General features: G+C 51.1%; 2 protein-coding genes across 2 annotated transcripts; one reads left to right on the top strand and one right to left on the bottom strand.

Annotated features, from left to right (window-relative positions):
- Nucleotides 1–1,966: 1,966 nt before the first annotated feature.
- On the bottom strand, nt 1,967–5,753 carry BU26DRAFT_571657 (uncharacterized protein; the record flags this gene model as incomplete). The annotated part of the gene is made up of 2 exons (XM_033834166.1): nt 1,967–2,122; nt 2,325–5,753. The coding sequence occupies 2 exons, from the start codon at nt 5,751–5,753 to the stop codon at nt 1,967–1,969; spliced, it is 3,585 nt and encodes a 1,194-aa protein (XP_033676504.1).
- Nucleotides 5,754–12,913: 7,160 nt separating this feature from the next.
- On the top strand, nt 12,914–15,487 carry BU26DRAFT_571656 (uncharacterized protein; the record flags this gene model as incomplete). The annotated part of the gene is made up of 4 exons (XM_033834165.1): nt 12,914–13,064; nt 13,116–13,159; nt 15,105–15,153; nt 15,279–15,487. The coding sequence occupies 4 exons, from the start codon at nt 12,914–12,916 to the stop codon at nt 15,485–15,487; spliced, it is 453 nt and encodes a 150-aa protein (XP_033676503.1).
- Nucleotides 15,488–21,303: the final 5,816 nt, after the last annotated feature.

Below are 21,303 nucleotides of genomic sequence, written 5' to 3'. Positions count from 1 at the left end.
TGCATAGCACGCTTTCTGTGGAGCTGCAACACCGCTCACCTGCATTATTGCATATCTACGATCTAACCCACCAAACGAAATTATCATATCCTCCTCTTTCCTGTTCCGCCCTTCCAGCCACCCCCTGGCCTACGATCTCCGCACCGCCACTTCGGCATTGTTCTAGCGTAACGCAAACATCAGCTGCCCCTGGGCGGAGCTTTCAGAATGACCTTCCGGAGATCCGGGAAAGGGCCATGCACCTCTGTATCCGCATTTCGCTCCCCCATCCATTCGTTCTCTAACCTGGCACCTCGGCGACTACGGAATTGAGCCCTACGCGTATACCGAGCAGCGTCGGAGCTTCAAGGATGGCCGAAAGGGAAATCCGTAGGCTGGTAATCGAGGAGTGGATGGCAAAGTAAAAGGTGCAGGCACAGGCCGTAATGCGCGAAGAAACTGGCAGAGTCTTTACCCAGCAGAGACTTTATCAGGGGAGGAAAGAAATGTACCACTACGGCAGTTATTTTTGCGATACTTGCGCTGGGTCAAGCGAGTGAGGTGGTGCAGAGGGTGCGCAGCCCTATACCCAAGAGGATGTCGATGCCGTCCCCGCTGCCCTGATTCTCCATTCTTCGGAGCACGTCGTCTGAATTTGGCCAAGGGAGAGTTGCAGTCAGCTTGAGGAGGCGCAACACCTAGAAGACTAGATTCAAAGCGCCGACAGGGTTCCACGAATTCCTTCCTGAGAGAGCCTTTGGCGCAGCAGGGTAGTGGGTTCAGCCCGTAATGCCGCTGCGTATGAAGCAGAGGCGTATTACTGCGTGGGAATAGTCCTCCCTTGCCAGAGAAATTCTACGAACGTCGCGCTTCAAGTCAACTTACGCGGATGGATCCCTGTATAGACGCGCGTGGAGTGCTGTTGCGACCGCGACGACCATAGAGGACACTGTATTCCTATCATCCCCGCCTCGCGCAAGCCTATCATCCCCTTCCTTTACCGAAACCTCGAAGCTGGCAACCATAAGCAGCTCCGACGCCGTAAAAGGTGGTAGGCTTGACAAACTCTGGTGCGAGAGCCCGCTTCTCACGTGCCACAGCCGCTCGTTTGTTCACGCTGTGGTACTTGAGGGTGTGGTTGGCGACGCGGTCCGGAAGAGTAACGCGTAGGCGCTGGTGAAGTCACCGACGAGGGTGATTCTATCAGGCAAGATTTTCCAGTCGCGCCGATTGAGCGTCGTCTTGATAGGGTCACATTCCGGCCCTGTCAAAGTGGAGCGCCGAGGTAAGAGTCAATTGTCAATGGCTCTCGTGCCAGTTCCCTGTTTCAAAATTGGAAATAATACGCGGTAGAGCTCGCTTCAGAGCTCGACGGTGGCAGGCACGGAGTCACCCGTTGGGATGAGATATGGCGAGGCGGGCCAGGTGGAAATGCCGACCAAATTGCGCTGCCTGAGCTTGAGTGGCTTTGGGGTTGTCTGCAAATTATTCGGCCCATCCATGACGACCACCGCTACCATTCGCAACACTGCCAAGGGAGTGTGTCTGACATTATGTTCGCTGTGCCAAGTAGAGAGTTCGCTCGATGCGCATCCGTGAGGACAGCACGAATAGCCAGAGCAGCAAGTGTGATGATTTTATCCGAGAGAAGAAGGCTACTAACAATATAGCAGACAAGAAGAATCGGTGACCATGGCACACGCATTATTCCCACAACCCAATTTTTTTTTTCTTCCTCAAACGCCGCCACTGGCCCCACTAGCTCGCCTTTTTCCAACTCCAAGCCCTCTTCCTTAGCCTCTAACCTAACAATGCACCGTAGCAGCCAGTGTATATCCTCGCGTCTAAACTACCTATCCCGAACATTGCCTCATTGCACAATGTGACGAGCTGAGTGTATCTAGCCAGGCCCAGCAGGATAGCAATTAGTCAACCCTGCACAGAACGTTGTACCTCGACGCCCTAAATGGGAGTATGCCAGCGCCGATCAAAGACCTTTCCAGATGGGCCACCTATCGCCGGGTCGCTTCCAAGCCTCGTTATCTGCCTTGGTGCCCACAGGTGTCGCGTCCAGTCCGTGTGTGGCAAAGGGCACCGCATTCCTTCCCTGCTCGGATGCACGCACACCGGCTAGTCGTGCATCCTTTGATACAATTGCATGCCAACGGATTAGCAGCACCTGCAGCGGTCTGTTTGTGTGCCGTAAGTGCATCTTCCGGCACAGGAAGTTTCGTACACCGCATGGCCGGGGCGCGAATGTCGTTGAGGTCTGGGTGGCACCACACTGTGCACCCAGCTCTCCTCGTCATGTTTTCCTTAGCACATGGGCACTTTGGTCCACATACAGATCCGCACTGGCAGGACAATTGCGGGAGTAGTTTTGCTTTCAAGGAATTGATGGCCTCCACGTCTGCTGGCGTGATTTGGAGTCCGTAGCCTCGCAGTTGCTGTATAGAGAGTTCCTTTGCGGCGGCGTCGAGAAATTCATCGTCTTTGCCAAATGGGGGCGATGGACTTGTGGGCGCTTTGTTGTCAACGGACATCTCGGCATCTTCTGCTTCCTGCTCCTTCGCCAGCGTGAGCAGGCACTCAATATACTCTGGCAGCTGTTTTGGCACTTGCTCATTCGTCGTATCCAGATGCGTCATGATGTATTCCATATTCTGCATGACATCGGCTAGCCCTTCTCGGGGCCATATCATCCCCCCAGCCATAATGGCGTCATCAAGAGTGATGACGGAGTGAATGACGCAATGGCCTGGACGCATGATCAATGTGTCACCTGGTCCAAGGAGGATAAGCTTCCAATGTTCGGTTGGCAAATGGCGCCTGTTTTCAAAGTCTTCCTTAGTCTTCTCATCCCATATGCCATCGTAAATGAACCAAAGCTTGTACCCAGACAGACATGTGACCCAAGTTCCGTTGAGGAGGTCGACATGTTGCACAGATGGAGCGCCCCTGTCCGCGAACAGACAGAAACGATGGCAAGCGGATAGGTCATGAATCCAGTTGAGCATACTATGCTCCTTGCCAGCTAGGTTGCCCTTATCGCTGTAGAATTCCCGTTTCTCAGAGTGAAGCCGTTGATAGAGCAAGTCAAGCAGATCCCATCTAAGACTTCGTATCGCCTGTGGCTCAGAGACGCTTCGAAGGATGTCTCCAGTAAGGTTGATGATGTTGCGAGGCAGATCATCTGCGCGAATTCGACGGTATTCATGGGCTTTCATTCGAAGATTGTAGCGCTGGAGGTATTCCTTCCGGTCGTAAAAGACATTATTTCCCTGTCCTTCTTGGTAATCCTGGCCTTCCAACTTCGTGTTAGGATATGACCGGTCCATTGCAGTGGCGAAGGCGCCAATGTCAAATGCAGGGTTTTTGTGTGCATTTCGCAGAAGAAGAGCGCCGACATTATCTGGAAGCTTCCACCCACTTTCATGGCAGGCATTGTCCAGTTCATCAGTGGTCGTCACAAGCACTCGCAGCTTGGAACTCGTGCTTGCAGAAGGATTCTGAGTCCGTAGACTCAGGAGCGAATCAACCTCTTTCCAGTAACCGTTTCTGTTCTCGTCCATGATGTCCTGGAGATCGTTGTACAATGCTACCAGGTGAGGTCCGGAACTCTTGCCATAGGCTGCCACAAACTCTTTGATCTCATCAAAGAGAGCATCAACCCGGCCAGTGTGGGTTTCCCGGATTCTCAATTCATTTTCAAGTAGATGATCTCGATTGTCTGGGCCCGCGTTTGTCGAATCCTCCATAACGGTAATTGGTCGCTCGAGAGTAGTCCCATATACCTGAGCCTCTAGCAAAGTGCTCTTATCTCCAGGTTGGGCTGGTTCCGCGTTGCATGAAGGCCCGTCAAGGGCTCGAAGATACTGCTTCCTTTCATTGATCTCCTTGGTTAGGGCGTCATCCTCGTCCTGGATTGCTTGCATAAGAGTTTCCCGCTTGGATGCAAGCTTGGTCGTGATCGCGGTAAAGATATCACCTAACTCTATTGCAGCATTGCGGAGTCTGGTGGCGTGCGAGAGGATGTCTTCCGCAGTACGCATCTGTTCCTGCACGCGAGTCGACTCAGACACCATGCCAGCCAAGGTAGATTCAACAGCTGCTGACTTGTATTTCCCTGCGTACTCTTGCATGGAGGCCTCCATTTCCTTGCAGCGAGTAAGGCGTTCCTTTACCTTGTTCAAAGACGTTACGGCATTGCCACGGAGGCTATTGGAAACTCGAACGGCATGGTCGGCGAAGCTGTCGGCGTAGCGCTCGACATACTTCTCGCGGGCGATGGTATCTTCCAGCTCCTCCATTAAACGACGAACCGCAGGGATGCTACAGGATATGGTCGTGGGTGCATCGCAAATTTTTGTCTCGATATATTCCATTAGTCGGGCCTTCAAAGCTTCGTCATCAGGTCGTAGGGCTTGCGCCAGAAGCGTCCGCCACAGGTTGGGCTCTATGTCCTGGGGTAGAATGTCTGGACAGCCATCCAAGATAAGTCTCCATGCGGCGAAAACAGTATATACACCGCAATTGTATCCATCTTGCTGTGTAGGCACATTTCCATGCCAGTTCTCATTCAACGTGAAAGTATGGTTGGGTGAAATTGCTTCGCCAATATGTAGCGCAATGTCTTCCAGATCCTGGAGGGGTGTTGACCTAGGAGCAGAATCAAACAGAGAGATCTTCTGCTCCTTATCGTAATAGACGAGGACCCAATGACCTCCCGGTACTGGGATGTTGAAGGGGACAATGACGCCCTTCTTGGAATCGTACCGGTTATTCATCCACAACGGTTTCCAGTGTCGAAGTAGAGACAATGAGGATAGGTTTCCAGCATCATGGAAGAGGACCTTTTCCGTTGGGGCAAGGCGGATCAAGCAATCTATGGTGTTTCCGGTAAGCCTCCCGGTTTCTCCTCTCGCCTCGAGCTGCTGGACAGGGTCGGCATAGGTGATTCCCAAAGACTCTTCTGGGCTCTCAAGCTCCTTCTCCTGGATGGCCTGGGGTATAGATGAGAGTTCTTTTGTTGACTGAACCCTGTGGACATGGCCAGTCTGGATAATAGCTGGGGAAGTTTCCACTAACGCCAGCTGCTCTACGGAGTCCGCCGGGACGCCAGCTGAGGATTCCACTCTCGATTGGACCTGTTGGACAAACACGGCTGGAACAGTTGCTGGCTCTGGGTGGTTTTCAACACTGTCGCTACGCTCTTGGCTCGGACCGGCGGGGACAGGCCCAGTGATAGAATCCCGAGGAGCTGGCGCGTTATGCTTACAACGCTTGTGACTTCTTCTACATGCGTCGCATGCTTCGGCGGCATATGAGCGTTTCGTTGGGGGATTCGCCGCATTCTTGCCCCATGGTAAGCTGCGAGTCGAAGTCAATGGTAGCTTTATTGATTTGGATTCCCATTTTTCTTGCGCTGCCACGACATGCTTGCATTGAAGATCCCCGTGGCTTTGATGTTCCGCTTGGATTAGCTGGAGCACAGCTTCACCATTGTCGGGACAGTCCATAGAGTCCTGCCAGTCGGCGAGCGCTAGCAGCAGTGTCCGCTTTCCGAGAACTTCTTTGCCGAATTTATTGACGATCCTGGTGAGAGTGAGTCTCCACGGTCCTGATTCGAAGCCGTGTAATCGTGTCTGGCGCTCCGCAAGGTTCTTTTGATATCGGCCACGGTCCTCAGGACTGCAAGGCGTCGGCAGCGCATCGAGAAAGGCTTCCAAGGAAGCGAATCCTTTGAGGGGACGGAACTCCGCGACAGGAGACATGCTGTCGCCGTTAGGTGAGAGGATTTGGAAGGAAAACGTCGTGGATCGTTGTTGTTTGCTAGAGGTTCAGGGTCCGTGCGCAACCCGACCCGACCGCGTTGCCCAATCTGGCCAAGCGCGCTTTTTGCCCATGCATCGCGAGTTCGAGGTCTTCGGAATTACTACATAATTCATGTACAGGGTGCAAAGAATATGGGAAGCTTTCGGCGGCGTAGCAAGGTATATTTTAGTAGGTTTGCACCTTAGGGACGCTCCCATTGTTAGGTCCGACTTTGCAGCACTGTTCTTGGTAGCCCTCCATCTCTGTGTGGCCGTGGTCGGAATTAACGGATTCTGCACTATGGTTAAGCAGAGTGCCAGGGACCTGGTTGATGAGTCTCTTTAAGATGTTCCCGACTAGTTTGCACGGCGCTGAGGCGGTATCTTTAGACTCCGACATGCGGGAACTCTCACGGCCCGAACGGGGTATCTACATGCTGGAAACAAAACATGACGTACGAAAATGGAGCAAACTATCTCGAGCCCCTTTTACATTCTTGGGAGAGACTCTGACAAAATTTGCACGCTGCGGAGGCCATGTTGTTAGATTCCGACATGCTAGGCTACGATGTCCCCCTTTGGGAAACATCGCATGCTGTAGGAAAATCATGCAAGCCTTGTCAGATCCGTTTAATGCTATGAGAAGAGCGGTTAAATAACTTCTGCACACTTCGGACTGCTTGGTGCATATTCCCGGCTTTCGTATGTTCGGCACTCTGGGATGGGCGATCTATACTTCGGAAAGAATGCACATTGCGTGAAAATGATGCACACCTTGTAGGATCCTTTCGGACTCATATTGAAAGCAGTTAAACAACTTTTGCACGCTACAGAATGCCTGTTGCGTGTTTCCGTCTGCACACTACGACTGGCGATTAATTCTTCGGAAAGAACGCACATTGTAGGAAAATAATGCAAAACCTGTGAGAGCCGCCCAAACCTATATGGAAAGCGGTCGAACTACTTCTGCACACCATGGAATGCCTGGTGCGCATTTCCGGCTTTGCGTGTTCGGCTTACTAGTACTATGACAGGCGATCTCTTCTTCGGAAAGAACGCAAATTGGGTAAAAATAATGCAAACCACAACAGATGTCTTCGCCCACGTTCTCCAAGCATGCTAGAAACGTTTGCACATTGCGGGACGTCTTGAGCCAGTTTCCGGGTCCCCAGAGCTGCTCACGCCGTAGTGAGTGCTCTATTCCTCGGAAAGCTCGCCAGCTGTATAAAAATGATGCAAAGTACATGAAACCCCTCCGGATCCGTTCAAGGAGCATGCAGAAGAAGTTTGCACATGGCGGAATGCCTTGGGCGAGTTTCCGGTCTCGCATAGTTGTTCATGCTAGCATCTGCGATGGGTAACCGATTGCCCATACCCTCAGGGAAGGAGCAATGGAATTCATGAGGTCCCTATATCCCCTAAGCCGCCCCATGCTACGCCCTCGGCCGTTCTCCCACACGCTCGCCGATATCAAGCATTACAATTGCCGTGAGATCGCGGGCATGCTGTGGTTCAGGTCGTCTGATGTGAGGTTTCTGCGCTAGCCCACGGCTTGATTCCTGATACGGCAAAGCTCTCCCGCTTAGCGTCTTGGCAAGGAACGTCACATCACCACCTTCGACACCACCTGTGCAGTCACGGATACAGATGAAACTTAATTGATTGATAGAACGTCGATCATATTTGCACGAAGCTTGTATAGTACTATGCGTCGGCAATTTCCTGAATAAACTCACATTTCAACCGTAAAATATCTTTAGCAGTTGCTGGAGCAGACTGTAACCATGGGTAAGATAGGCGGCAATGGAGGGCTTGCAGAGAAGGGGCTAAACTTGCGGTCCTCCAAGACCACAACCGTATAGTAGGTAACCACAGCATGGAGATTATAGGATATCGCCTCGTGCCGCCCTACTGGTAGGGAATAACTGAATGAGCAGCTATGTTCCAGCGCCTCAGGACACCAGTGCTAACAAAGAGCGGACAGGCGGGGTCTATTAGTAAGATGCTGATGTCGTGCACCGAGTTCGTAGCACCCAAAACGCTAATTTACGGACACTAGGGCCATAGACGCTCCGTGCATTGGCTAGGCAAAGACTAGAGAGGTGACGCTTCCCTTATAGTCCTGTTCCTTAATAAGTAAAGCTCGAACGGAAGGACACATCCTGATTAGTAAATTTCGTTTAGCATTCGTCATTGCTTCCGACGCCGAAGCCAAATCCCATCTGGATAGCTCTTGATGCATGTATGTGATGCGGATACCTTCTTCTTATATTGCCGGGTGCTGCTGATTAGCCAGCATTCTTTGTGGGTATCTGTATGCTTTCTTTGGCAGCAGACTGGTACGCAGCGGCCATGGGTGAGGCGGGGTATGGTGAGCCATGAGCAACGTATCGAAATCGGGCTCATTGTAGGCCGCGACAATGTAAAGGGTGCGAGTCGGTCGTTCGGAGACTCCGTAGTTTTGTCGTCGCCTGCTACGTTGGTAACGGAGGGAGTTTGGGCCTGAGAGAAACGTCAGGCATAAGGGGATTCTTATTGGTGGGGCTTAAAGGTGGGTGTCTTGCGAGCGCGTAGCGTCGAAAGATGCAGGAGGGTGACTGGAGTGTAGGATGTGATTCGCAAAAGAGAAGATCACCTTACGTACTTGGCTTGTGAAAACTGGAAATCTTTGACTAGTTGCAGCGACATATAGTAAATGGCTCGTTGGGCGTAGTTTCGGAGACATAGGAAGTTAAAGCTTCTAGAGTTGTCCTCCGCCCTTAGGTATCATGAACTTGCGTGTGCGGAGTCGCCGCAGCAGTTACAGTAGGGTGTACAACGACCTCGCCATCGCATCTCCAACTGGTCTGGATATGGAAACGGTACTCGGGCATCTGTTCCGTCCCCTCCGCCATTAGAAAGTTACCATTGGCCCCCTTACCTGCCCTAGATGCTCCGTATACCCTACAGCCTCAGATCGCTGGTTTGGGAAGCGCCTCGATGTCTACGAGAGAGGTCCAACGCTAGAATTCGCATCGATTGAGCAGAGCGCGACTCCGTCAGAAATCGGGAATACCTGGTACGGATGTCTAAGTATATGTTTCTACCCCGCATTGCGGTATCCACGAGTCTTCTCGCGCTATTATTCTCCAATGCTCTGGCTAAGTCGATACTTCGTAATCCCTTCACGCTGTCCTTTAACATCCCTACATCGACGACGATTAAGCCGGGCGCGATTACGAAGGCTGGGGCCTGCGATGGAGAGTTTGAGCAAGAAAGTAACCAAGTGTAAAGTACAAGCCTGCAAAAAGCCCTAATAGAGTTTGGAACAGCTAGGGAGATTAGACGCGGCTTGAATAGAGATGGGAAACTAGTGCACCTGTGGCAAAGCTGTGCTATTGAGAGCAATGACGGCCGCAGCAGTAGTAGTAGAACACTGCACAGGATGGTCGCAAGTCGTTAACACTTTTTTGCCATGATAATCTGAGATCAGTCCCGTATAGAAGGGATGCATCTGTCGGAGCATTATTCTCGTCCATCTGGTGGTGTGGGCCACTCGACATCTTTGAGAACTATACTAGTGCATACCTTAACGATTAGCCAGGCAGCGGCGCTTCGGGGTTTAGGGCCTGACAATGTTTACGCCATTGGCAGTCCGACATGGGCCTGTGCTGCACCTCGTAGTGTGTTTTGCCAACATGCGAGACACTAGAGGCTCTTAGGTCTCCAGATCTAGAGCAATCCTCCGTAGGCCCGGCTTAGGAATGAACGCGCCTTGGAGCGCTTCGATAGAGTTTATGCAGGCCACTTTAACGGAGAACTACCCCGTTCAAGGGCTAGGATACATGCTTGGCTGCAACATTCGAGCACAGAGGTGCCAGAGAACATGAAATCTTTCTCCAAGCTGCAAGACGGTTGGCCAAATAGGTCTGAAGCCATACAAGCGACCACGTACTCGTGATCGCGGGATAAGAGCTGTGGGGGAGGGAGTGGTAATCAGCACTGCCTGCATGGAGACGGTCGCGTTGCTGTAGCTCGGGATCTATCAGATTAATATTATCTATCAAGAGAGCGCAAAATGATGCGAGAAATGCCGGCATTTTGTCGACCTCGAGACCTGAGGCGTTATTAGGCAATGGGGTGTTGTTTTCGGTTCCACCAACCACACGTCTAGTTCCGCGCAAGAGACTCGTGTGGCGTAAGAAGCTAAACCTATCGCTGCGTACTATCCAGAGGCTCTGCGCCATTTCCTTGCTCTTACCCCACCTAATTAGGAGCTTCTTAATGTCCTCCGTCAGTGACTGCGGATCATGCTGGCTGTTGGCATCCTCCACCATATCCATGTAGCTACTGCGCTGCTTCTGTTCGCGGTGGGAGACGACGATCGAATCGTTTGCGTGATCGAGGAAGCGGTAGCGAAGCCAATAGAGTGGAAGTAGTAGTTCGCGGAGATGCGGTAGAGGTTCGAAACGTCGACGAGTATGTGTCTGCTCACATTTCTCCTAAGTGCCAACACTTCTGCCATCTACAATCTAGTCCCTTAACGTCTATCTCTTGTACACCGTGTGTAGTACCCCGCCAGCTGCCTTATGCTACATTAAATTAAAGAACTAGCACAATAGGACAGAGTGCGCTTAGAAGAGTACCAGGACGCCACTCGCGAAGTAGTACCAACCCTAATCTCATCGCGTTTGATTACCAAGAAAGCATATTAGGACGTTGATTCTGATGCGTTGCGCTAGGCGAGCCATGCCTTAGAACACGACAAACCTACGTATTACAGCCGTCGAATTTCGCCGGGCACGTAGGCTGAGTGTGGCGGGATCGTGTCTGAGATTCAGGGCCAGGAGGAGTGTTCCTACTTGAGAGGCGCAACTCATCATTACAGCCATGAGCCACTTATCATGGAATGCAAAGATGCTAAAGTCTCGCTAAATGGACGTGCCGTTGTCGAAAGAACAGGCAGACAGGGAATGCAATTCCTAGTCGTGGCCGGTTCTAGGCCAGCTGGTGTTGTCACGCGTGAGGTCAGGGACGATTTCACGTTAGGGTCTTTGCTATTAGAGCCGTTGCGATGGCAATCTTCTTGCTCTAGGCACTACAGACGTTATCGAAAGCGTCATAATGCTTAGCACGAGCGGCAATAACATCACGAGTTCGTGAGAAATGTTGATCCTAGATGATGATCCAGAAACTGAGAAATTCTTTTCCTAGTTCTAGTATTGTTGTTCAGCTCCCTCGCCGCATTAGAGGCCCTAAGGATGCCCTCTCGGATATCGACAATCGCATTGCCAAGCGCCGTTTCACCCTTCTTAACTACTACAGCTTCATGGCTAGCAATAACACGAAAGCTATAGTGTACGTTAGCATGCAGAAACTACATAAGACAAAGACGCACCTCTCCGCCGTAAATCCCTAGGATGAATCTGTCTTGATATGTTCGTTCGTGCCCTAGCAGCCGGAGGCTAGTCTACCGCAGCGGTGCGATGTATAGTTGGCAGCGAAGCGGAGAGTATTAAGACGAGAACAAGAGCGAAGACGGTAGGTTTTTTAGACTATTTAGGAGAGAGTACGAGATGTGGAACGTGGCTTAAACGTCCCCTACCAGTTATGTCTTTTCTAGCTACAGAACTTAGATGCTCCGCGTTCTGCCACATAAGTAGCGATCTGGGATTCGGTGGCCGTAATTTTGGGTCTTTTTGGTAAGCGGCATCGGCTTCAGGCAGGCTGACACCCCATAGCAATGCCTAAGCCGTTGGGCGGTAGAGGAACTAACGGGCTTCCTGTGCTTTCTGCAGTTTAAGCTCTCCCTGCTGGACGTCGGTCGTATTCGCCTTGATTACCTCGTTTAGCGTTACGATGGTATCCTGCAGGCTCATGTAGCAGTCACCGGCACCGTCATTAACCTCCTGATGCTCAAGACGACGTCCATGGATGACGAGCAGTTAGGGAGCAGCTCACATTCTTCTGGCAAAGGGCGGCGTCTGTTGAGCATTGCCTGCCCCAACTCCTCTTCTCTTGGTATAGTCGTTAGACCTCTACTTGAGTCTCAATGAGGGCATTCGAGGCTGCAACGCCTTCAGTGTGGGTAGAGCGTTTGGCGGCAATAGCAAGTTCGTGTTCGAGTTCTTAAATATAGGCTTAGAGGGTGCCGACTTAGAGCTGGGAGGAAGACTTGTCTTAAGGGACTAGCCTATATTGTCTTTAGTAGTTCTATTCCCCCTCTGCTTATCTGCTTCTTAGGAAGCGGCTTGGAATCGCCAGCCACGATCTAGTGCTAGATCTGCTAGAGTCCTCCCTGCTTCTGCTAAGATAGGATCCTGATATCCTCGCTTAGCAGTCGTCTATCTCATAGAGGGTGCGTGCTTCTATACGGCTCATTCTTCTCTCTACAGCGGTAACAGGGTCGATCTTATGCTTATAATCTAGAGTATTGTTGAGATGTTCACCACTGCGGGGTAGAAGTCGCTGCGAAGCATTCCCCAGAGCTTGAGGAGTTTTAGCTTCGTTCATGCGGAGCACCTTTAGCAACTTCCCCGCCATCTTCTGGCTACTCCGCACATGACGATGCGTGTTGGCGATGTCATCGTTCGTCGTTCTTTGCAGACAGCAGGTCACTGTGAAGGGCACTGCCGATTGCCCGAGCTAGCCAAGAAGGCGGACTATTTTAGGTGGTGGAGAAGCCCCAAAATGGTCATTCTGTAGGTCAGTCCTATTCAACGGTGGATCCACCATAAACAAGGCACGAGAGCGCTAATTAACATTCGTGACGTTCCGATAAGTATCCCAAGAGATTGATCGACGTCTTTGGTGCTCGTAATGCCTCTTTGAAGCATGCCTGGCTTAGATCTAGCTCTTCTTGCGTGATAGCGGCATGCCTGGAGACCGATGCTTGGAAACGCGCAATTCCATGCTCTGATTCTTCCTTTGTGATGGCTGGCAGGCGATTTAGGGAAGCTCTCGTCGAGCTGTTCGCGGGTAAGACTGCGCGCAGCCAGGGTGTTCTGTAAACGCGGAAGGCCGCTATTGAATTCGTCGTGAGTAAGGTTCAGGACGAATAGTGATAAAGAAGACGGCGAGGCAGGCTGAGCGACGCGAACAATAATGGTAGGCCAACTGCCGCCGGCTTAAGTGCTGAAAACATGGCAAGTGCGCAATTTGATGTGATGAATCTCGGTGTCGAGGGGTTTTCGACGGCGCCGTCGATGCTAGTCCCGTTCAGGTATAGCGTCTCAAATTCGAAAGTTGCCCCGCTGGCGGCTTTTTCGCAACTACCAACGATTACGATGCATGGTATATCTCTTGCTGCGCGATTGTACTCTCCGTCATTCTGACTACCTCGAGCTTTTGCGTTTTTGCCCATGTTCTTCGCTCCTAGCACCATCGATGTACGCCTGCTAAGGAAGCACCAGGGACACTGGATGCGAATTTAATCCTAAATACAAAGCGCACGGCCTGCAGACTACTTGCAACAGATGCACGGAGTCTCTATGCTCGTACGTTCTCCTGAGGGCTCTTAACTCCGGGCGCCTTTCGGGTTAACTCTGGGAGGCCCTAGCAGCGAAGACGCTTCTCGCCCGCGACGAACGCTTTTCCGTGGTTTTTATTGCGCGATTGGACTTTCAGCTATTTGGAATAGGTTGAGTGACTTAAAATGTTAAAGTTCTGCTTCGTCGTAGTGTTGCGCGAAGGATAGGTCTCGCAATCTTCGAAGGGCTGCTTAGCTAACTTGCGTGTTATTTCCACCAGTCTTGTCAAATCAGGGATGCAAGTTAGAGATCTACTGCCGACATCGCGGCGCGGCCCGCATTTGCAAAGGCGCTCGGTCCGGTATGGGGTGCGCATCTGGCAGGGCTGGCAGAAGCGACGCCGCGACATGTTGGCCAGCGGCGGGTGGCAGACGAAGCTCAATCAGCTGCCATATTCCCACGATGTGCCCTTCTTCTGTCTTACCCTGTTCACCCTGATCTTTCGGTTCGTAGCCGGCCTACACCGTTTTGGGTGGCCAAGAGGCAGAGGCCCCAAATGGCGCGGCGTGCCCCTCTGGTTTACCGCTGCAATTTTGGGTGGCCAAGAACCCCCAAAATGGCGCATGGCGTTCCAAGCCAGACCATTTCGGGTGTTCCCCAGCCTCCAAAATGGTGATTCAGAGCAAGAGCATATTTCGCACCCGCCATGCCTCATCAATGCCCATCCATGCTTTTAGTGTAAGGGTTGCCGCGATAGAAGGCTGCATAGTTAAGCGCGACCTGTAGAATGTGTAAACCTCCAGCTAGCTTTGTGCGCGCGCTTAGTCGCGAAGCCCTAGAACGAGACAGCGCGCCTCGCGCCATATCGCGTCGATGCCCACTTCAATAGCCCTGAGACAGTCCATCGGGGTGGCGCGGCGTCTTTATCGTGGATGCGCCGATGCGCCGATGCGCTAACATGTCGCGCATGGGAATTTGAGCTGTCGCTCGCGTAGGATTTTACTAGCGGTAGCCTTTGCAGCTCGTACCCTTTGCCAGCGCAAGCCCAAGGTTGGCTGCCGCCCACGTGACTAACTCTAAGATTTTAGCCTTCTGGGCTCTCCCACATTCGTTTCCAGCGAGAAGGGCACATCTTGCCGCGACCGAAGACGCCCCTCTCCTCTTATCTTATCCTTCAACGGCAGCGTCACCTCCTATTGTTAGCCCCTTAGCTTTCCTCTCCGCCGCCGATTTTAAGCCTGGGTACTGCCTTATCGCGTCTACCCTCGCCATCTTCTCGCGTCGCATCGCTTAATACAAGGCATAGGTGCTACTCTGCTACAATAACTACGCCCTAGGCTGCATTACTACCACCTTGCTCTATCGCTATAGTTATGCGCGTAGCATTAATTTTCTTACACTCCTTCTACTAAGCCTTAACTTTCTTAGCCACAAGCTCTGCTTCTTCGCTATCCAATGCACTCGTAACAACGTCTCCAAGCCACTGCGCTAACATTCTGCGCGCTTTTCTATAGCGGTGAGAGCTAATTTTAATCGCCGTAATAGTGGGCTGCCGCTAACGCCTACACCAACGGGAAGCTCGCCTAACATCAAGGCAACTACCTTGAATGCTAGCTGGTAAATGCCACGTTATCTAATCGAAGCTTTTGGATCTAAGAATGGCCACTAACGCTATCAATGCCACATAAACTGGAGAGACAGTAGAGCCGGCGAGATCGCGAGCGGATATGGCCTCGCTACGCACGATGATTACAGAGCAGTCCAGAGAGGCGCAGAAGCACTAGCCGACATTCGCACACACTTGCCCAACACAGAAGTAAAAGAGTTGGAAGGAAGGAAGACTATTAAGAACTAAGATGAAAAGGTGGCAGAGTTCGCAAGCGAGCTTTACCGCAACTGCTATCACCCTAGATGTAAGTACTCAAAGAACTCTATAGATAACGAAGACGCTATTTAGCAGACCTCAGAGCCTTTAGTGCCTTCTTAAGTTCCGCCACACTATTTTTACTCTTTGTGCTAGTGAAGCTGACCTTTGCAGACAAAAACGCACGAATAAGGGATCTCCTCTACCGCCTTAAGTATATCCTAAACCGCTACATGCAGGACATCAGCTTCGTATTAATAGCGAAGACATCTTATGTTAGATTTAAGGAGTTTGGGCGTGTAAGGCTTTACAGTTTCGACGCGAATAAGGCCCAGAAGCTCGTCAACAAATACCGCGCCAACATGACTCCACAGTCACTATGAACTTTCCCAACTCTCTATCTCTAAGAGGCGAACCTTTCGGAGCGCAATTAGGTTATAATTAACGAACTTATTTAGTCTCCAAATCGGCGTGTACTCCACGTTTCTCGCGCTTTCGGTATCCGCCACACAACCCGCGCAGCCACGACGACTTTCTAAGAAGAGACTATTAAAACTATTCTAAATAACTTGGATTGCAAATATTCGGCACCGCAGACTACTAGGTACGTCTCCTATTAGATGCTTGCTTCTATAACTTTGCTAATTATGTCGCAGTAGCACAGTTCTAAAAATAAATCGCACCTAGCCCTCGCAAAAGGCTGCTTAAACTATTATCTAAACTGTCTACGATAACATTCGCCGCACGAAGGGGCTCGGCGTTTTGCTCCATGTGTTTTAGGGACCAATAGACTCAGAGCGTGCGTTATCTGCGTTGTTTGACGTAATGCCTAATACTACTAGTGCAATGCTGGGAGAGCGTCTTTTAACATCCAACACAAACCTCACCAAGCTTGAGACGGGTCTAGGTGGCAGCGATCTGGATCTCGGCAAGGTGGTGTGGCTCGCAGCCACCAACATCGACAGCGCAAGTTCTACTATACGGGACACCTATAACACTGCCTGCGACGCGTTTAGTCTTTATACCACAACCTCTTGGGCGAGGTCTCAAACAAGCACTTTGCGCCACTGCATCGAACTTAACAACAATAATCTGGATTCAGCTCTACCACACTTCCGAGCTGCTAAGGCTTCCGTAGGTTCGCTGCTCATGCCGTACTAGCAACCGGCATTTGCGATCCGTGTCCAGGCTCTCTGATTTTACAACACCCACATCACCTAGATTATCTTTACTATCAAGCCAGTCCAATGCTCTTTCCATTAAACTGCGAGAATGCAGCAGTTGGGAACCTGCTACTTATAGGCGGAGGTGTATTCCCTTGCTCTTAGAGCAGAACGGCTATCTTTTAAAATGTCTCAACCCTACAGGTAGCTACAAAACTTCTGCCGCCGAACAGCACATGCACAATCTGTTCCTAAGGTCTATGATAAGCGATGCAAATCCATCAAGAACTCGCCTGAGGGTCTCTATTCCCTTTGTAATCTCTTGCCTCATGAGCACTAACTTGTTGCCACCTTCGTCGCTGGCATTTGTGTACCAGCTCCGCGCGAACACATCCGGTTATTGGCTCCAGGTCGAGATGCGCTAGGAGGTGCTTGACCAGTTGTACTTTAACGCGTGGTTTAAAGAAGTCGAGACGGACAAAGAGGACCAGCTTGAACGGTTTTAAGTGGAGCGCGATGAGGACTCCGACGCCGGTCAAGAGAGAATAACATGGGCGTGGTAATAAGACGCATTAGTAAGATAGCTTCGGTCAACCGTCTGAGGAAAGAAAGCATTTGTGCTGGCGGGGGCAGTGTCTAAGCAAGCTCTTCTTTATCCTTTTCGTCTTAGATCTTACTAACGGCTTCTAGAAACGCAGTGCTTCTTCGAAGGACTTAGAGTCCTATGAGTTATAGGTGTACTATTGTGGAGAGAGTAAGCCCCCTAACCCGTTGGTCAAATCCTTTCTGCTCGCATCTTTACTCCGACGAAGCCAAGCGGACAACAGCGTCTCCCGCAGAGGGAGCGAAAGGGCGCCCCCTATCCCACAACAAGAAGAGAAAACTCGGAAGCACGTGCAATTCCCAATTTAATCTATTTCTAGGTATCGTTGAATATAACTTCATCTTCTAAAACTAACGAGGTTTAGCGACGCAGCAGCGAGCGCAACTGGACAGTCTGAACAAAAGGCGGCCACCAACTATCAAGGTAACTTCTCTTCCTCTCCTACAACGCTCACTGTACCCAGTAGTGCTCAACTGCGACGAACTGGTGATCCAGTTCGCCATTGCAGGCAGCTTTCCTGCCATATCGGTGATTATGCAATACTTGACATACCGCAACACTTCTAATACGAAAGCGACATACCGCAAGCTCCGGGGCACCATTCAAAGCTTCAAGACTAGCTATCCATAGCCCGCACGGACTTGACCAGCCTTTACAAGCATCCCCACGAGGAGCAAGCGGCAGGAGGACAACTACGCCGCACCACTGTGCACCACATCAAGCCCTCACAGCAGCACGTCAAACAGCTTGAAGACAGCAGCTCGAAGGTGCTCCGCACCATACTCGAAAATTTAGAGCAGAGCCACAGATGCAAGCTGCATTGAGTAGAACTATCGACGATGGGCGACTAAGCCCCACAAGCGTTTTCCGGATGCGTGAGAGCGGGCCTTATTCGATAGCATCAGTCCAACCCCATGCGGGTTGAGCTTCCTCGTTCCACGGCGGAGGAAACGGAAGTGGCTACTTAAAGCAATGATATCAAGAAGCGCATCGTAGAGGGCCGAACGCGGTAGTGGCAACCTGGTAAGGATGACGCCGCTCGCGAGCAGCTGAGCTTTCGTAGTCAATGTGATAACGATCTGGGCCGATCTCTCTCTCGCCATGGAGAAGACCGTCGATGTGGCGAAGACAGCAGTAGACCGCACCCTTAGGATAAACGAATCCGGAGAAGTGACGATAAGTCAAGAACGGCGACAGAGCGAGCTCTCGTTACGAGCGGCGCCAAAGGTGTCGCAGCAGCCTTGGCCAATTGTACACTGATGATGAGCAGCGCGGTTAAAGTGGCGCAGAATCCATAGCCTGATTCACCTCCCACGAAATTCTTTTAGTGCCGACTGGCGCGTAATCCAAGCGGTTTCTTGAGGCGGGAGCGCGATGCGGACGAGGACATGCCTAGGGCCTGCTAGTTGGGTATTGGAGCAATTGGGATGGAGAGTTCATTACTATATCTGTCTGTTAAAATGTCTTGCTTTGCTAACGAGCGGCGGGAAGCGTTGAACTACAACTTGGATCTTTGATGCTGTATTTGGGAAGAAGATTCATCGATCCTAGCTAGAGCTCGCACCTATGGTGGGCGCACTAGTTGTGGAAGAGTAACCAGAGGAGGTGGACTTAGAATGCCTCCCAGGCCGCCGCCTATGGCAGATGGCGGAAGCGACTATATAATAAGAGTAGAAGTCCGCGGTCTACAAAGTCGCAGAAGTAGGGCAACCTTCCTCGCCAGGATTTTAATGGACCGTGAGCCCTGCTCCAAAAGCGTTATCGGCGAAGCGAGAAAGCTATAGCTCATGCCGACATCTATAATGGGTTATTTCGCAATTTAGGGCTATTGACGACGGATAAGGGCACTGATGCTAGTAGATTGGGGTCGGATAAGGCCCAAATGAGCTGAGCTGGTAGCGACGAATAGATTAATGAGGGTGTGGTGGTTCCGCGCGACTGCAGTTCGACTCCAGCGTGGTTCCGCCTCGTGATAGGCATTCAGATCTGGTGACATCTTCCCCCTTCTCTGTTTCCGCTCCTCGACGAATAATCCTTGTAACCTTGATATTAGACAAAGATTCCTGCAATGCCAACCGCTTTCAGACCAGCCGAACAAACGGAAGGGCGCGGCAGTATCCGGCGTCGAAGGGATCCCTATAGGAGAAAGGGAGAAGAGATTCCGATGGGATAAGGGTTCTGATTGAAGAAGGGATCGTAATTAAAGAAGTATTCCAATTGGAGAAGGCGAAAAGAACTATGATTGGGGAAGGATTCCAGTGAGAGGCAGAGGCCTCTAGGAGAAGAGTAGAAAGATTTCGATCAACAAAGATATGTAAATTTCAGACAGGGTTCCAATAGAAGGAGAACTTCCAATAAGAGAAGGAATCGGCTGGGGAGGGGGGAGATTCAATAGAGTAGATTTCCAACGCAAGAAGAGAAGAATATGTACAGAGGTAGTGGCACAATATAGCAGGCCCCTCATGATCGAAGGCCGTGTTCAGATAACGTGAAGTCAGGCAGAAACCGGCTCCGCCCCACCACCATGCTTCAACGAACCTTCAAACTCTCGGCATCTGGCTAACCAGTCGCAAACTACGCCAGTAGCAGGCGGCGCGCCCTACTGCTCTGCACTCCGCTATTACTGACGTAATTCGCAACCTGTTGATATACTACCTGCTAGACTGATGTATCTGCATTGCCATTGATATTGTCATGAAGAAGGCCGCTGGTGATCAGATCCGTTTCTTGCAATGCCTCTCCCTGGGCTTAGATAAACTCCGCCGTCAGTCTCGCCTACTCAATCTGCTCTCATATGTTCGACGCCTTTAGCGCGCGCGACTGGTAAACAGGCAACAACGAGGCTGAGTTGATGCGACTGGAACCACGAGCGAGTTCTGAGAAGTCTTTAGGTTAGAGAAACGCCGCCTTTGTGTCTACTATGTCTAACGCGCAGGTTAAGCTGTAGAAAACCTTCTAGAAGCATGGTAACCGCCCCAGTGGCATTTTGAGCTACTTGCCAGAGCGATCCCCTTCTTGTCCTTGGTCTCAACCTTCACCTCCTTAGTCGTCGTTCTCAGATTCGGTATTATAACCTGTTTCCTCGCGCGTTAATATCTGCTCTCAAATAGTTTTAATTCCCTTATCCGCAACGAAGAGCAACCTGGTATTGAGAAGCGGAGGGTATGGTTGCGCAGCAAATCGCCCGTGAAAGGGCCAGATTAAGAACGAGTGATAAGATGGTACTGGCCGAAGGACATAGGAGCAAAAGAAGCAAAATCTAGGGCGGAGAATACTATGAACTAATGTTAGATGCTGCGAACACAGGAATAATAGCGGATTAAACTTTTCGAGAAGTCGTTTACTATCACAGGGGTTAAGTTTAATCACGTCGCCAACGTTCTAAAAGAATACGCTGACAAGAGGGAGCTAAGGGAAAAGCTTAGCAGAGGTCAAATTGTACTTCGTTCAAACTCTATCCATGAAGCTATCATGAGGAAATAGGGCCTTAGCCCTGAATAGGTAGCTTGGATGGTACTCGCGGATAGCACTGGTATGACCCCGCATGATATTGAACCGGATTGTAGCGCCATTTCCTGGAAACGTCCAGCTCCAACTGTGCGACGAGGCGTGCTTCAACGATGCCCAGCGTCGAATAATTTCCCTCGAGACCGCTCGTACCCTACGCACCAAGCAGCTCAGTGCTGGTTCCCAATGGTGGAAGTTCCGACGTCGGCGATCTCCGCCCTGCTTGCAGCGTTACCACGCTATCTAAGATCATCCGACTTACAGACAACTATTCCCGCCTTTTCTGAGCCAGCCCTTTTAACAGATAACGCTACGGGCGGTTCATCTCCGCAGCGATCAAATCGCAACGGTACTGTACAACGAGAACCCTTAGCTCATGTACGAGGCATTTCAGTAGCTTTCTGCTAATTCATAATGAGATGTTACGTTGAGAGCTTGACATAGCAGGGCCTGGTGGTATTTGGAGTCGATGAATGGCTCGAATCGGCTCTGGGACGTAATGCGACGGCTCATTAGGGAAGTTGCCCATTATCGTAGGGACCACGGCTGAATTGAGATCCTTTCTGCTGCATGCGGAAGCCCCGCCGAGAACGAAGTTGGCTGGGTAGGTGCTGCAATCGATTTGGAGAACTGTCGGAAGCTATTAGGAGGGATATGATCGGAGGACTGCGCAAGAGTAAGCTACATGGGATTGAAGCCGTCTTGTGTAGCTTCCTTGTATAGCTTCAACTTAAAGAGCAGGCTGATGCTTCTGTTGGCGACAACGGTCTGTCGAGCTCGCCGTACACGCAGGAGCAGACATCCACCACCGGAGCCAGCGCACATGTTATAGCTGGACAGCCATCTAGGCTTCTGGTGTGTGAAGATACATTACGAAGGAGGTGTCGAAGCCAATGGGGATAGTTGAGGGGATGGCAATATCCGT

This window comes from Trematosphaeria pertusa, assembly GCF_010094035.1.
Source record: "Trematosphaeria pertusa strain CBS 122368 unplaced genomic scaffold BU26scaffold_23, whole genome shotgun sequence".
Lineage (NCBI taxonomy): Eukaryota > Fungi > Ascomycota > Dothideomycetes > Pleosporales > Trematosphaeriaceae > Trematosphaeria > Trematosphaeria pertusa.
This window is presented reverse-complemented; position numbering and strand designations above follow the sequence as displayed.